The sequence below is a fragment of the Hyalella azteca genome, unplaced genomic scaffold, assembly GCF_000764305.2.
Source record: "Hyalella azteca isolate HAZT.00-mixed unplaced genomic scaffold, Hazt_2.0.2 contig8197, whole genome shotgun sequence".
Lineage (NCBI taxonomy): Eukaryota > Metazoa > Arthropoda > Malacostraca > Amphipoda > Hyalellidae > Hyalella > Hyalella azteca.
The window spans coordinates 143,480-158,061 of NW_025938296.1; the positions used below are offsets into that span (position 1 = coordinate 143,480).

Sequence of the window (14,582 nt, forward strand, 5' to 3'; positions counted from 1 at the left end):
GAGTTTTCGTCCTAGGTGCTGGAAAACGGCATTCAGGGTCTATTCAACTACACATCACCCTTCACCAGTGAACAAGTCCGTAACCTAGGTGAGTGATTGTGCAATGTATACAAGTATATTCAAGTTATCTCTGGTGAGTGATGGTGCTGAAGGACACGCAACAAACCTAAGTGAGCTACATTAAACAACGGTCATTATGAGGATAAATTCCAGAGATGTTGCAGTGGTGAGTTATATTGATGCTGCCTTGAGACAAAATTTGACGTAGTAGGATATCATTGCGAGAGCTCACAAGAGCAGAGAGCTCGAGATTGTCTTGGACTTTTACGATACAACTGGAGAGGTAATTAAGAAGAAGGCAAAGTCTGGTACATTTTAATACCTCCAACTATCAGAGAATAAGTTGTTATAAAAGACCGTCAAGGATGTAGTCCCATTGACATAAGTTAGTAGAATATATATGGAGCTATCAAAGGTTCTCTCGGCTAAAAGTTCCTGAGATTTAGCTGAAATGTTAGTGTAATGTGCTTTCGAGCAGTGGATTCAAGATACCAGTCTTCTTGATTGCTTGAGTTTTTGGCTTTTATGTTGGACCGTTTTTGTGTTGGACCATTTTTGTGTTGTACCACTTTTGTGTTAAACCACTTACGTGTTGGACCATTTTTGTGTTGGGCCACTTTGAAGAGGAGGAAGCCCGAACCGGGCTCCGTCCCGGACAGCTCGGGCAAGACCGTTGCTGATTGGTTGCAGACATTGACACAGCGTTGGATGTTTCCTTCGTAAATATTACGTATATTCCACCTGGACTGTATTATTAACAGTAAAATCGTCAGTGAGGAATAACTGCGTAGAAAAGCTGAGTAATTGGGACAATTATACGCGAGTAATTTTGTCTCAACTTTGGTAAAAAATCATTCACTTTTTTAACAACAGGACTTGACATACACTGTGAGTCAGTGCAAACTCATCTGACAAACTGTGCGCGAGTGCATCAGGACTTAGCACATGTTTCAAATACATTGAAGCTCTCCAAAAAGTACATATATGTATTCACTTCATTCTATTCACGACCTACTATATGAACTCACAGTTCAAATTAGTGTCTACGCAACAATGATATATTAAATGATACACGCATTGAAAGTACTTTATTAGTACCGCCATATGTATCTCGCAGGCATGAACCGTTTGGCGCTGGCGTCAGGCCTGATGCTCAACCGCACTCTCAGGACCTTCTCCATCTCCGCTGATGACTTCAGGAGACTCTCGACGACCATCCAAAACACGGTCGGCAGCACCGCCAAGTCCAAGGTTGGTGCTAGTGTTCCTTTGTGGTGATGGCTGTGCAATGTTGATGTGGCAGTTGTATGGTAGTTTTATAATAATCAAAATCCGACACATTCAAGATTGCCATAGAAATTCAACTTCTGCTGTGAAAAGCCAAGCCTCTAAGAATAATTTTAATTTATATAAATAAAGAGGAAAAAGCAGGAGACTTGGTTCACTCGGAAATATGCAAGTTCAATACATGTTTGCAAGGAGTTTCTAAATTCGATTAATTAATTCAACTTAATATCCTTTGAAAAGCTTTATAAAACTAGATTTATCTTGTGAAATCTAAAGAAACTGCCTTTAAAATAAATTTTCCCATGCATGATGTAAATGAATTGGCCAAAAATAAAGACCTAATCATTTGTAAGCCGGATAACGGCAACGGCGTTGTATTAGCTGATCGTAATCGTTTACAACAGTAGCCTTTCTACTCTCATTACAGACCCTTCAAAATTTATCGAAATTACAGATCCAATTGCTAAAACTATTTTGAAGATATTGCGTACAAAATTAATAATTTCCTAAGAAAACTTGAAGATTCTGCTGCACTTTCATCTGAAAATTAATTCAAACTTTATGCTTCTGGCTCTTGCCCTGGTATGTTGTATGGCTTACCCATAATTCATAAACCAGATTCCGCTTTGAAATTCCAATTCCACCCAATCTTTGCTGCTCACAATACTCCGAGCTTCAAACTTGCTAAATTTTTAGTTCCCGTTTTGAACCGTCTCACCAATACGGTAGACAATACTTACATGTTCGTGAATCGCTCAAAGAATTTCACTCATGTTAAGAACTTGACTATGGCTTCATTTGATGTAGAAAATTTGTTTACCAATATACCCCTCCATGAAACTATCGATATCTGCCTAAGTTCTTTGTTTAAATGTGTCAATGACTGTTTAATGGGTTTGAACCGCAACTATTTAAAATATCTCCTTGAATTATCTGTTTTAAACTCAATTTGTGTATATGCTAGCAAATTTTATAGACAAATTGATAGTTTGGACATGGGTCTTCCTCTCGGCCCTAATTTTGCAAACATTTTCATGTGTATTCACGAGGCTAGCTGGATGGCCAATTGTCCTCTCGATTTCGAGCCACTGTTCTATAACCGGTAAAATAAAAAACAACCGGTATAACCGTTTTTTTTTTAATTTCAAGCATCCCTCTCATGTAGGCCTCTTCTTTGATTATCTTAATCTCCAGCACATGTCCATCAAATTTACAATGGAGCTTGAATCAAACAATAGTTTATCTTTTCTTGAATGCAATGTAACAAAATTAAATGCCCGTTTTCAGACCTCTGTTTACCGAAAATTGGCGTTTCCCGGTTTAAGCACCAGCTTCTTTAGCTTTTGTTCATTTCGTTTCGAAAGAAATGGTATTCAAACGTTAATAAACTGACGATTTCGTATCTGCTCAACTTTCCATACTATACATTCTGAATTTGAATTTATACGCTGTACGTTTTCACTTAATGGATTTCCGTCGCAATTGGTATATACTTATATTAAGGAATTTTTGTCTAAGCAATATTCTGAGGGTGTTCCAGAACGTGACGATAGGAATGCTGTTTATTGTTTATTTCCTTACTTTTATCCCGGTTTGGATTCTATTGCCAAAGAGTTGAAAGGTTTGTTATATGATGTTCATGATTTCGTTATTGATAATAGCCTTGGTAATGCTAAAACCTTCGAAGAGTTTTTGTTTGTTAAGATTTAAGGCTCGCTATTCTCCGATATCAGATCTTCCTGCTATAATAACATCTAATGATAACACGAAAACCAGTTGACATTTTAGAAAAGACTCAAGAAGAAGGACTATAAAACTTTGAAATTTCTGAAAAATGTCTGGATTGTGACTCATAAATTACTCAGCGATCTGTGAATAGGGTATCGTATAATAATCGTTGAAAATCGTTGTCAATAAATGTTCAGCTACGCACCGCCGTGAACCGTAATTATCGACACACGTCTAGTTAGAAGTTTTGGCCCATAAGACGTTTTGGCTCATGAGACACGTTGGCCCTTGGTGGCAACAAACAACCATTTGAACGCCAATCTTGTTCATAGGAGCAATGTTCATCAGCTCCCCGATTCACAGCGCGAGATCTATGTATGCGTATATTGGCTTTTCTGAGTTTTGAGTTATTTGTTGCTGTATTATCGTTTAGATTAGAGCGAACTCTGTTGGATCTCATTTATGACAGAGCAGATTCCGTCTAGCCTGTCGACGTTAAGGGGTGCATGCCGGAGGCCAGCTTTGCCAAACTTCACACTTAGTTCATATTTCTTTCCATAGATAAGAATGCTAGAGTGCATAACGGCCAATGAAGTCAAGTGCTCAAAGCCATAGCTCCGGATGTCCACAGCCACAAAATATACTTGCCTAAGGTGAACATGGCCATACTGCATCAGGCCAAACCTCCTCTGGCCTTATCTCTTCAGGCCTAACCTATACGAGCTGCAACCTTTCTCCACCCAAAACAAGCCTGAGCGGACCTAACCTTACCTCATTGGCTGCAAGAAGTTAGAGAGGCGGCCCAAGTGTGCTGGTAGAGGCAGTCATTGGCTGCTAGAAGGTTGTGACCCGGGACAGAGTGAATAGATTAGGCCGGAGTAGGTACAGCCGGATGAGGAACTGCCTGCTTATGAGCGGTCATGCTTAAGCATTGGCTGAAGACCTACGGCGCTATTATTTTTCGGCAGTGTGTCGCTTGTCTGGATTACGGAGTTCAAGCGTAGTCTGCGGCTTCTAGGTCTGAGGCTGAGTAAAGTTAATGCATAGTGAAGCTGGGCGTTGGCTCCAGGGCTTATTTATGAGTAAAATTTGTGGCCCACGGCTGCGCCCCCGACTTATAAGCAGCATCTTACTGACGCCCAACAAAATTAACTAAAAGTTTCTTAATTTCGACTAAAAACAATGTCTATACTTTCGCAATGATATTAACGAGGTCTATATCGCAGGAGGTGATTATATGTTCATGTCACGGCAATGAATAGTAAATTCTAATATGAAGATATGTGAGGGTTGTTCGATGGTGATATTATGGCAATGTAATATTAATGTTGCGCAATCCCCAGCTGATGCTGATCAAGAACAAAGTGTTCGAAGTTGCCTCTGGTGGTGGCAGCTCGCTGGATATCAGCTATGTCCCTGACGAGCTCTTGGACGTGGCGCCCATGCGGTACCTCGATGCCATGTCTTCAGAGAACAGGATGAACGTGCTGGGACGGAACACCTCCTTCAACACGGGACAGATGGCCACCCTCATATCAGGCGTAAATGGGCTTTCAATAACGAGCGATTCAGTTCGAAATCTGTGTGAAAAAATTAATACCATGACCTAATTCATAAGATTTCTGTTTCAATACTTCGTAGACACTTCGAACAAATAAATAGCTTCAACTTAAAGTATAAACAGTAATTTCATAATAGTTAGCTCAAAATTATGCATCAAGGTTCCGTCCATTCCCCATAAAAACGACTTTAGTCAATTACTTAAGGAACTACAATTATAGACTGTTACTAATCAAAAGGAAAACATACTTTACAAAAATCAAGATACGTACCTAAATGGCTGATGTCTGTGATAACCAGTTACCTTTGATATCCTTGATAATGAAATGCATTGAACACCTCTGATGAAGCTCACGACCGCATTCTGTTATTCCCCTGGATTACGATGCAATAATTCACAATCCAGGGAATTACGATGCAATCATCACTTATATCATCAAATTCACAATAAATACTTATATCATCATTCTGCTTATATCCTCAGTTCATCAAGAATTAAAATCGGAGAAACACCGAGCAAGGTCACTATATCTCCAGCAAATTCGCAATATGCTTAGTAAACGTACTTAGATAAGCCATTTAGCTAACCAAAATAATTGAATGAAACACTTCAGATTGGGTCGGGCCAGTTGAGTAGCATCTCAGGTAACGCCAAGGAGGCCATCCCCACCAATGTATACAAGGACCTCAACAAGGATGGCTTGAAGCCGGCGGCCGTCGGCATGCCTCCCTCATCCAAGTTGGTCAGTTTTTATTGTCATTTTTGACTACTAATACGTATAACTTGTTATGATGCGATTCGTAAAGAAATTATAGGTATGCATTTGCTTATTGCAACATGGCTATTACTACAGCCATATTACCATCTCAAACCGAAAGCACGAAGTACAAACTCCATTATAACCAACCATACTCTTGTAACATTATTATTTTCCAATCTACTGGTCCTACCTCATGAGTTATGTTTGGCAAACACGTTGCGATTTCCGCTACTACGCTAGTCCTTTCTGAATTGTAAGTCATTGATTCAATTGAGGAAGAATCAGTGATATTGCAGAACTTTAAATATTTTGCAGAATCGACTAGGTTTATTGGCATTCAATTTCTGGTTGTTTTCCCTATTAGTAAGTTGATATATATGCACAAACATTTATTTTATTACTGGCAATAATATTATTTCGACGATCAGGGCCTGATGACAGCGGACAAGGCATTCAAGAATGGTGTGAACATGAATGCCGACGCCAACGCGGCGATGTTCCTGCAGGGGCAGGACGCCAAGAACATCCCGCCGTCTGACATCGTCCAGCAGCTCGAGTACATGAAGGATACCTTCCCTACGCGCCAGGCGGTGGGTGTAACGCCTCTATATAACATAATTCGTAACTAACAGTGAAGTGTCGTAAACAAGTATTCACTCGGACGCACAGTAATGAGAGTACTAGTATAAAGCATAACTATTTGCCTGCAGTGTTCCGTGCTCAAGAACATCTACGTGAACTACTCGGCGACGGAGATGATGACGCAGAGTGAGGAGGAGGTCTTCCAGCTCCTCACACCCTCCGCCATCGAGCTCATGCCCATCTGCGTCACTGCCGCTTTCGGGTGATTTTTTGGAATCATTTGATATTTTTTTGTCAATTTATTTTGCATTAATATCTGATAATTTATCATAAGGTAACATTACTTCAATATGTTGATGACACTAAAACAATGCAGGCACTATAAATAACACTGCGCCGATGCAACATCAACGAATGCTACTAAAAACCTTTAGGTCTGGTTAAAATGAATTTAAATACAATCAAATAAATAAATATATAATTTTATTTAGTTAAATTATTCCTTCATACTGGGTTTCACCATATATCATCACTACCAAATTTAAATTTAGCACCGGCAAAGAGCCGGCAGTAGGCATATGTGGAGGTACAAGGGACAAAATGTCCGATTTGGAGACAATATCGCAAGCCACAGTCCGGTGCTAGTTATCCTATGCTTATCTGCCCTGGTAAGCCCTGTCTTATACCGCCTATGCAGCTCATCCTGCTCTATCCTCACCTGCACTGAGTTTGCTCTGTCACTGGCGTCTGCCATATGTCGATGACGATTTGAAAAAATATCAATCGTCTTGTCGAGATTATTAATATTCCAATTATACAGAAAATTTCCCCTGGGATCCATCGACATTCCACCAGACCAACCCTTGCAACGTAATTAGACATTAGCGAGTTCAATCAGACCTGTGGGAAAAATTGGTGCTTCGTTTCACAAACATTTGGTATCAAAGGAAGACGTGCTATGGTGCCAGAAGACAGTAATCCTGGGATAAAATTGACGTCCTTAGCGCCTAAAGTCTATTTCTTATCCGAGTTGATGACTTGACAGCAACTTAAGTCGAGCTTTATCATTATCCGATCCAGTCTAAAAGTTGGTAAATCAGTGCATGACTATTGTATTTATCCTAGAAGGCATCCATAAACGAAACCGCTTCAAGTTGGAAAAAAGTCAGACGATAGGATAACAAACAAAAAATTTAAGAATTTATATCTTATTGACATCTTAGTTATTTTGAACGGGCTTCAACGGGACCCGAAATTTCTAATTCTGAAGTTTACAGTGTAATTCACAGAAACTCACGGAAGCTATTGCTTACATTTAAAGATGACATCGGACAAATGACGACCCTCATTGTAAATGCATTCAGTTAATCGATTTTTGATGTTCCCATCAACCTGCTGAAGCCTATTGACTGGTGTATTGACGATGGCTTGGCTTTCGTTTTCGTCATAGGTAGATAGGTAGATCCTTGGACAGTAAATGTAAACAATTGATAAAGGATAATCCCATAAAAAACACTTCCACTTGCCATAAATGTGGACTTGAGGACCTTCCCCGACCTGGGGGACAAATGCGGAACTGAGTACGGAATGCTCGTTGAGGTAGCGATAATGGAACGGCCATTAGAAAATTACGCCTCGACAGCAAACGCACGCTGCCCCCTTGTCCAATGCACAGTGGCAACTGACTAGGCAGGATACAAAACTTCATGATCTGCCGTTCATATGAAATACTCGCTGCTCTTTTCTTACAACATCTGGCTGCTTGGTACGACATACAAAGCAGGAAGTTTTCGTGAATCACCTTGTGCGTTAGATCATAAAGCTTGTCTACTACTCTTTTTTCCAAGTCTACTCCCTCAGTTGAAAAAAAAAACATTTCCAACTCTTCCTGGCAACGGAATTTTGAATGCTCTTTGAGGATTGGTTCAAGGACTAGGACAAATTAACAACCGGACTCGCGGTCGGTCTCACGGCCAATCTGCAAATTCAGTGACCAAGGACTACCTCCCAAGCTAATGAACGCAGCTCGATGAAACTTTCTACACGTATTCATCAGGACCTAACGGTGATGTTTAGCTTGTGAAAATTTTTTCCATTTCACCTTCATTCGTGAATTATATGGTAATTTGGGCCGAATTTTGCAGTGACTAAGAAATTTCTTCCACTACACAACAGGTTTGAACGAAACTTGTTTATGAAATACTTTCCGGACATTAATCTTCGTGTCTTACTGATGAATAATTTCAAAAGAGGTTCGTTTTTAGGTACAAAGATATCCTCCCTTCTCACATGCGATCGTCCCTAGTTTATAAATTTACTTGTGCGCGATGTGCATCTGCGTACGTTGGGATGACGTCACGTAACTTTTACACTAGTAACGCTGAGCATAAAGGGAGGAGTTGTAGGATTGGGCAGTTACTATCGCGCCCTCCTCATTCGGCTGTGCGCACTCACGCCGGACAGTTCCAATGCCCGACACTGACTTTAAGGTTTTAGCTTATAGTTCTGGTGATTCCGATCTGCGTATTTTGGAATAATTGTATATTTTTAAAGAGAAGCCTAGTTTAAATGCTGCCTACAGTTCTTATCCATTAGAAATTGTGAATAGATAGATTTTTCCTCAATTATTCTGCCCTTTGTCTGTAAATTTAGGTTTTTACCTTCTGTGTTCTTTTACTCCAAACTTTACTAATTTTCTGACTTTATATGTGTTCTAGATTTATCGAACTGACGATGGAGCTGGTCTCCGAAACATTTTCAATAGAGATATGCTGAATTTTTGTGGTGTTTTCTTCGCTTTTATTTTTAGTGAATCTGCGATTAAAGCAATCTAGTGACATTATTACTTGTGAACGAAACTTTGAATATACATTCCTAACCTTCCAACGGTGATGTTTAGCTCGTTACAATTTTTTCGTGACATATCATATCTCTTGAACATATCCCAAGGCATTTTCAACTATATGACCTTTTTGAGGCCATTATCATTTGTTTCTACTATTGAATGCAGAACGGTCTAATTAGAGTGGTGCCAAAATAGCTTGTTAGTTTCTTTCCTTTGGAATGTTGATCGTACCAAGTAGTTTTGAATAATCTCAAGATTATATTCTCAACGTTGGTGAAAGGAATCAAATCAAAACAACCTTCGAAATTTATAACAGTATTAGTGTCTATTTTAACGTGTCTGCGAACTGCAATTTCACCCTTTCCAAAGTATGATTTTTATAAAAAAATACACACATACGCGATAGATCGTTGATCTACATGCGTTGACAATACACCAAAGGTACTCACTGATAAAATAACAAAATACTGAAATTTTAATTGAGAAACGTAGATGTAAGATTCGTTGCAGTCAAATTTAATGCTTTCACCCGGCATTTTGTTGACAACCATACCGAACGATCAGTTACAGCAACCATGGTAGTGTCATAATATTCTCTATTTCATTATAATGGAGTTCTAATAACATTAAAAAAATTTATTCCCAGTCAGGACAGACTTCGGCGCCTGGACGACGTCAGCAAAATAACCCTGTTGGACCGCCTCGTCGCGAACAGGAGGATGGCGCTGACTTACGCCTCCCTCAGCCGGTCTGACATACAAACCATCGTGGAAGAGGGGCTTAATGCGAAGGTAAATGCACGTGAATAATCACCAACTGGCAAAATTCAAGTGCTCTAGACCATTGATGGTTTGGTTGATAGTGCGTTGAATGAATGCATCGGATGCGTCGGCATCCAAGTGTATAGTTCAAAGTTATCAAGCAAGCTTCGATGTACTAAACAGCTGGGTAACTCACCCATGCAAATTCCATACCGTAAAATAGGCACACGAATGATTTTGGTAGAACATGTAACGTATAAAGTCGACTTAAAATAGTAACATATGATATCTACGACAATTAAACGGTATCTTGTCTAAAAATCACCCTAAATAATTAATCTACTTCAAGAATACATGCATAGAAGACTGGCGTTATATAAAAAAAATTAATTCAAATCACATGATTGGTGCTGTATTCTAAGAAAAGCTATGAAATATTAGGAAAAGTATCCAAGTATTGCGGTAAACTTTCGTCTCATAATTAATTTACGCTTCACAGCTTGTCTCTTCAGGATGATGAAGCCTGCCTAGTTTTTATATTGCCTAAACAGATGATGATAAAAGTTTTACCCTTTTTTCTTTTAAAATTAACTGCCAAACATTGGCGAAGCACCTTCCCTAACAAAATATAGCGGCGTGTGCGACCCTGCATTTGGGTCACCTGGGACTCGGACCGCACGGAAATCTATTTCTGATTTATGTCCGCTTCGGCTCAGGGTTCAAAAGGTAGCCTCTGGGCAGCTTGCTATACAATTTGATATGACTCGGCTCGGCCAACTCTTGTCATACTCTCAGGCGACTATGAAGTCGGATAACAGATTCTGACCAGAATCTGATTTCGATCGGGTGGCCAACCCTAACAAAATTCGGGGACCGCCTAGGCTTCGGCCGAATAGTCACTACACTCGGCGCAAAGTCATTCTGGGTCAGTTGGCCAACTGATCGCAATCAGCGACTAGTCAGAACCTCCTGGCCGACTTTATGGTCTCCTAAGCGTAGGGCAAGATTTGGCAGAATCCCTTCAGTCCCCTTACCAGGCTCTAGTAGCTGTCTGATTCGATGACCGGAATGTAGACCAAAAAGCGGACATATAGAGAAGCTGATTTACGTTCGGTCCGAGTCCTAGGCGGTTCCTAATTCAGGCTCGCCACCAACTAAAAATTTTGATAGGGAAGCAGATTCAGAATAATTTTGCGCCGAGTGTATGACTATTCGGCCGAAGCATAAGTAGTCCCCTAATTTTGTAAGGGTTAAATATCATATTTTCATCGGTTATCTGTCATCTTATATTCCCGCCATCAACTGTCGTTAACCCATCAGACAAATAATAATGGACAAATAGCAATAGTGATCCTCTCTGGCTGGATATTCTTGCCCAACACTTCAAATGACCTGTGCAAACGAGTTGAGGACCAGTCGAAATGCTCAAGTTAGAAATATTAATGTTCTTAAGCCAACAATCTTTCTAAATTGAAGCCAGGCAGAAGCATATGAACACCTGCCTAAGGACCGTTAAAGAAATATATGATTTATTATGTTGTTGCTACACAATAAATATTCTACAGCCGAGGTCGAAATCTGCTTTCAGAACCCGATATAATTGAAGTCCTGGCCATCGTCTGAATGTCATGAGACGCTGACATTCCTTCTTAGCTGGTGTAAATCTTTCACAAATATTCGTGCAAAAATCCTATTATAATGACCTAAAGCTTCATCAAACCTTACATTTTGTAATACTGAGTTCGATTGACACCGTAGGGCCGGCCAAGCGTCTTGACGGGAGCGGACGTTAACATGTACGGGGAAATTCTTCTATTCTTCCCCACGGACCTGCTGAACTCCATGACCTCCGAAGGAGCTCCTGTCGCCCTCGGCATCTTCAACGTAAGTGGGAGAAATGGAGGGTATATTGGTATGGGGATTAGAATGGACTTAGTGTATGACCTTAACTGTCTTCAACGTCTGTTGGGGGCCAAGGATGCAGCTTGAAGGGGGTGAATGGTATAGGAAATGGCTCTTCAAGATGAATAATTGAGAGCTGGTCTCTAATGCTATGATCAAAGAAAAGAGTTGACTCAAGTGTTATTTTCACGGCTTTGAAGAGTGTTTCTTTTTTCTGCAGTTAGTCGTTGAGACGGCGAATAGATCTTATAAATGGTGCAAGATCTCTTATCTAGTCGGCAGCTCATTTCCGTCTATAGCCCAGCCGTATCACAGTCCTGCTACGTTCATCGCCGTAATTTAATAACATTAATATGCTCCTTTGCAAGAAATCCGGTAGAAAGCACGCATTTTGATTAATTAAACTAATATGGGAAGCGGGGCGATTCTTCGTGGCAGCGCTGTCGATGAGTTTGCGATTGTTTCCACTGTTAGCGTTGTATTGTGCTGAGGATGTGCCGAGGCAAATAACATCCTGTATGATTTATTTGTAGGATGGGAAAGCTGGCAGAGTTTCGAGTTAATTGAGGTGATCGAAATTAATTTAATTCATCATTTAGTGTGACAGTCACTGATAACCTGTGAAAGAAATTGCGGCTATCAGACAATGATTGCGAGTAGAGCGAATGATTTACCTAAGGCTTGTGGACTACTGAAAAAATTTTTTTGGACGATGAGGTTGTAAATGGACTTAGTGCTAAAAGATAACGTTAGGACGGGGGCGGAAAATGCCGTTATCTATTGTGAGTTGAGTGAAACTAATGAATTATTGAGCCATTTGCAATGAACAATTGTAACATAGTACTATCGATAAATTCTTTATTTCCTATAATAACACCAAACTAAAACTTCTAGAACCTGGCGGCAAGTGTCCTGATGCCATGTCTTGACGGAGGACGAAGAGCGGCCATCGGTAATATGATCACCAAGTTCAAAGGGTGAGTGGCCAGCACTGATGGATGAGTCACTTGCTGGGCAAGTGCCTGGTGGATAGGAATTAAGGTGGCGAATCTGCTACGGTGGAGAGTCACGTGAGAAAATTTTGATAAAATATTTACCTTGACCATATAATTCATGGCAAGCTGCTCGGTAAAAAGGGTCTGTTGAAAAAAAACACGATAGACTAATTTTAGTCTATCGTTGGTCTAATTTTAGTCTAATGGGTGACTTTGCCAGCGCCGGATGGACAAATATTGGACCGAGCTAAAGGCCAGAAAAGTGTTTAATACGCAAATATATGACAAAGGAGTGCTTGACACATAGATTGTCTTCAAGGACAATATGTAGATTTTTTCATCCGATGAGTAAATTTGGGGTTCTTAGTCATCGAACAAATAAGCATGGCAATGTCAATGATGTGCTATTTATCATAGGACTTTGATGATGAAATATCATCATGAATATTGTCGAATTGTAGACGAATAGCCTACACAGGCTGGTTGACACGTGTCTGTTTTACAAGGACGTGCAAAACCCGCATAGGACGGTCCACACGCTCAGTTTTACACAACGATTTGCCTGCACAGTTCAAATGGTTGCAGATAAAATGTGCATGAGGACGGGAAAACTGCGCAGTTATGAAACCGGCGGGAAGCCTGCACAGTTGCAGCGATATCTGAGCTACAGAGCATAGATTTCGATGACCTTCGCGGATAAGTCGGAACGTGTAGATGGTAGCACCGTTTTCCGATTCAATGTGTGCTCAGTTTCAATGATTCTGGCGACAATGGCGGACCTTAGGAATGTTCTCGAGAATTTATTGCTCTATGCGAAAGTTTTCCTTGCATTTGGCGAGTAAAATTTTAAGGACTATATAGAAACCGAGATAAAAAGGTGGAACAAAAAAAATCGATGAAAGCACAAAGTGATAAAAAATTAATAATAATTTGAGGAGTATTTACCGTAAATAATTATGAAAAAATTGATAAATCGATCCCATCTGGAGCTGGGGAAGATGACATCTACAAGCCATCTCTCTTGTATTCTGATCCCTCGCATTTCCTAAATAATCCAGTCCTTTTTTAACAAGGCACAATGACAAAATTACTGCCTCCTCCATAGCGAGATCGCGCAAAACTGAGCAAACTACACAGATAAGTGGGCACAGTGTGGACGCGCTAAAAATTGCAACGATTTCATTCCGACTTAAGACTGCGCAGACAAATCGTTGTGTGAAACTGAGCGTGTGGACCGGCGTTATCATTTTCTAGGTACGACACACAAATATGTCTGATCATTCATTACCAACAAGTTATGATAATGTTTCATCTAGTTTTTCTCTTTGGATCCTAATGAATTGAATTCCCCATCTTCCGCCAGTGATGACCCGCAGACATGGCGGCAAATGTCGGGACTGTGTTGCCTGCTGTACACGCTGCCGTCGGGGACGCTGAGCCGCATCCCCCGCGGGGCCCTCATGTCCTGTCGGTGCCACATCGCCGACCGCGCCCAGCACGCCCCTGAAAATGAGGCCCGCCAGGTCACTTATTAATTCATTAAAACCTTATTTTCTTACAATAAAATTCCTTCTTAAAAAGTTTAGGTTTTTTTCACAGTAAAACGCAGGTACAACGTTGACACGGGGCGCATGCCGGTAGCCAGCATTGCCATTCTTTTCTTCACACTTAGTTCATATTCCTTTCCATAGGTAAGAACGCTCAAGTGCATAACGGCCTATGAAGTCAAGTGCTCAAAGCCATAGCGCCGGATGTTCACAGCCACAAATGATCTTGCCAAAGGTAAACATGGCCATACTGCGTCTGGCCAAACCTCATCTGGCCTAACCTCTTCAGGCCTAACCTATACGAGCTGCAACCTTTCTCCACTCAAAACAAGCCTGAGCGGACCTAACCTTACCTCATTGGCTGCAAGAAGTTAGAAAGGCGGCCCCAGTGTGCTGGTAGAGCCAGTCATTGGCTGCAAGAAGGTTGTAAGCCGGGACAGCGTGAATAGGTTAGGCCAGAAGAGGTTAGGCCGGAGTAGGTACAGCCGGATGAGGAACTGCCTGCTTATGAGCGAGCATGCTTAAGCAGTGGCTGAAGACTTACGGCGCTATTA

At 40.8% G+C, this 14,582-nt stretch overlaps 1 protein-coding gene across 2 annotated transcripts in view; it reads left to right on the top strand.

Moving 5' to 3' along the window:
* Window positions 1-14,582, top strand: part of LOC108676246 — a 53,582-nt gene that overhangs the window by 24,313 nt on the left and 14,687 nt on the right. For both annotated transcript variants that reach the window (XM_018164298.2, XM_018164299.2), the window contains 10 exons: window positions 16-88; window positions 1,178-1,311; window positions 4,419-4,616; window positions 5,250-5,378; window positions 5,825-5,986; window positions 6,107-6,240; window positions 9,470-9,614; window positions 11,343-11,468; window positions 12,381-12,463; window positions 13,845-14,004. In XM_018164298.2, coding sequence (XP_018019787.1) covers window positions 16-88; window positions 1,178-1,311; window positions 4,419-4,616; window positions 5,250-5,378; window positions 5,825-5,986; window positions 6,107-6,240; window positions 9,470-9,614; window positions 11,343-11,468; window positions 12,381-12,463; window positions 13,845-14,004 — 1,344 coding nt within the window. The remainder of the gene's footprint in view (window positions 1-15; window positions 89-1,177; window positions 1,312-4,418; window positions 4,617-5,249; window positions 5,379-5,824; window positions 5,987-6,106; window positions 6,241-9,469; window positions 9,615-11,342; window positions 11,469-12,380; window positions 12,464-13,844; window positions 14,005-14,582) is intronic.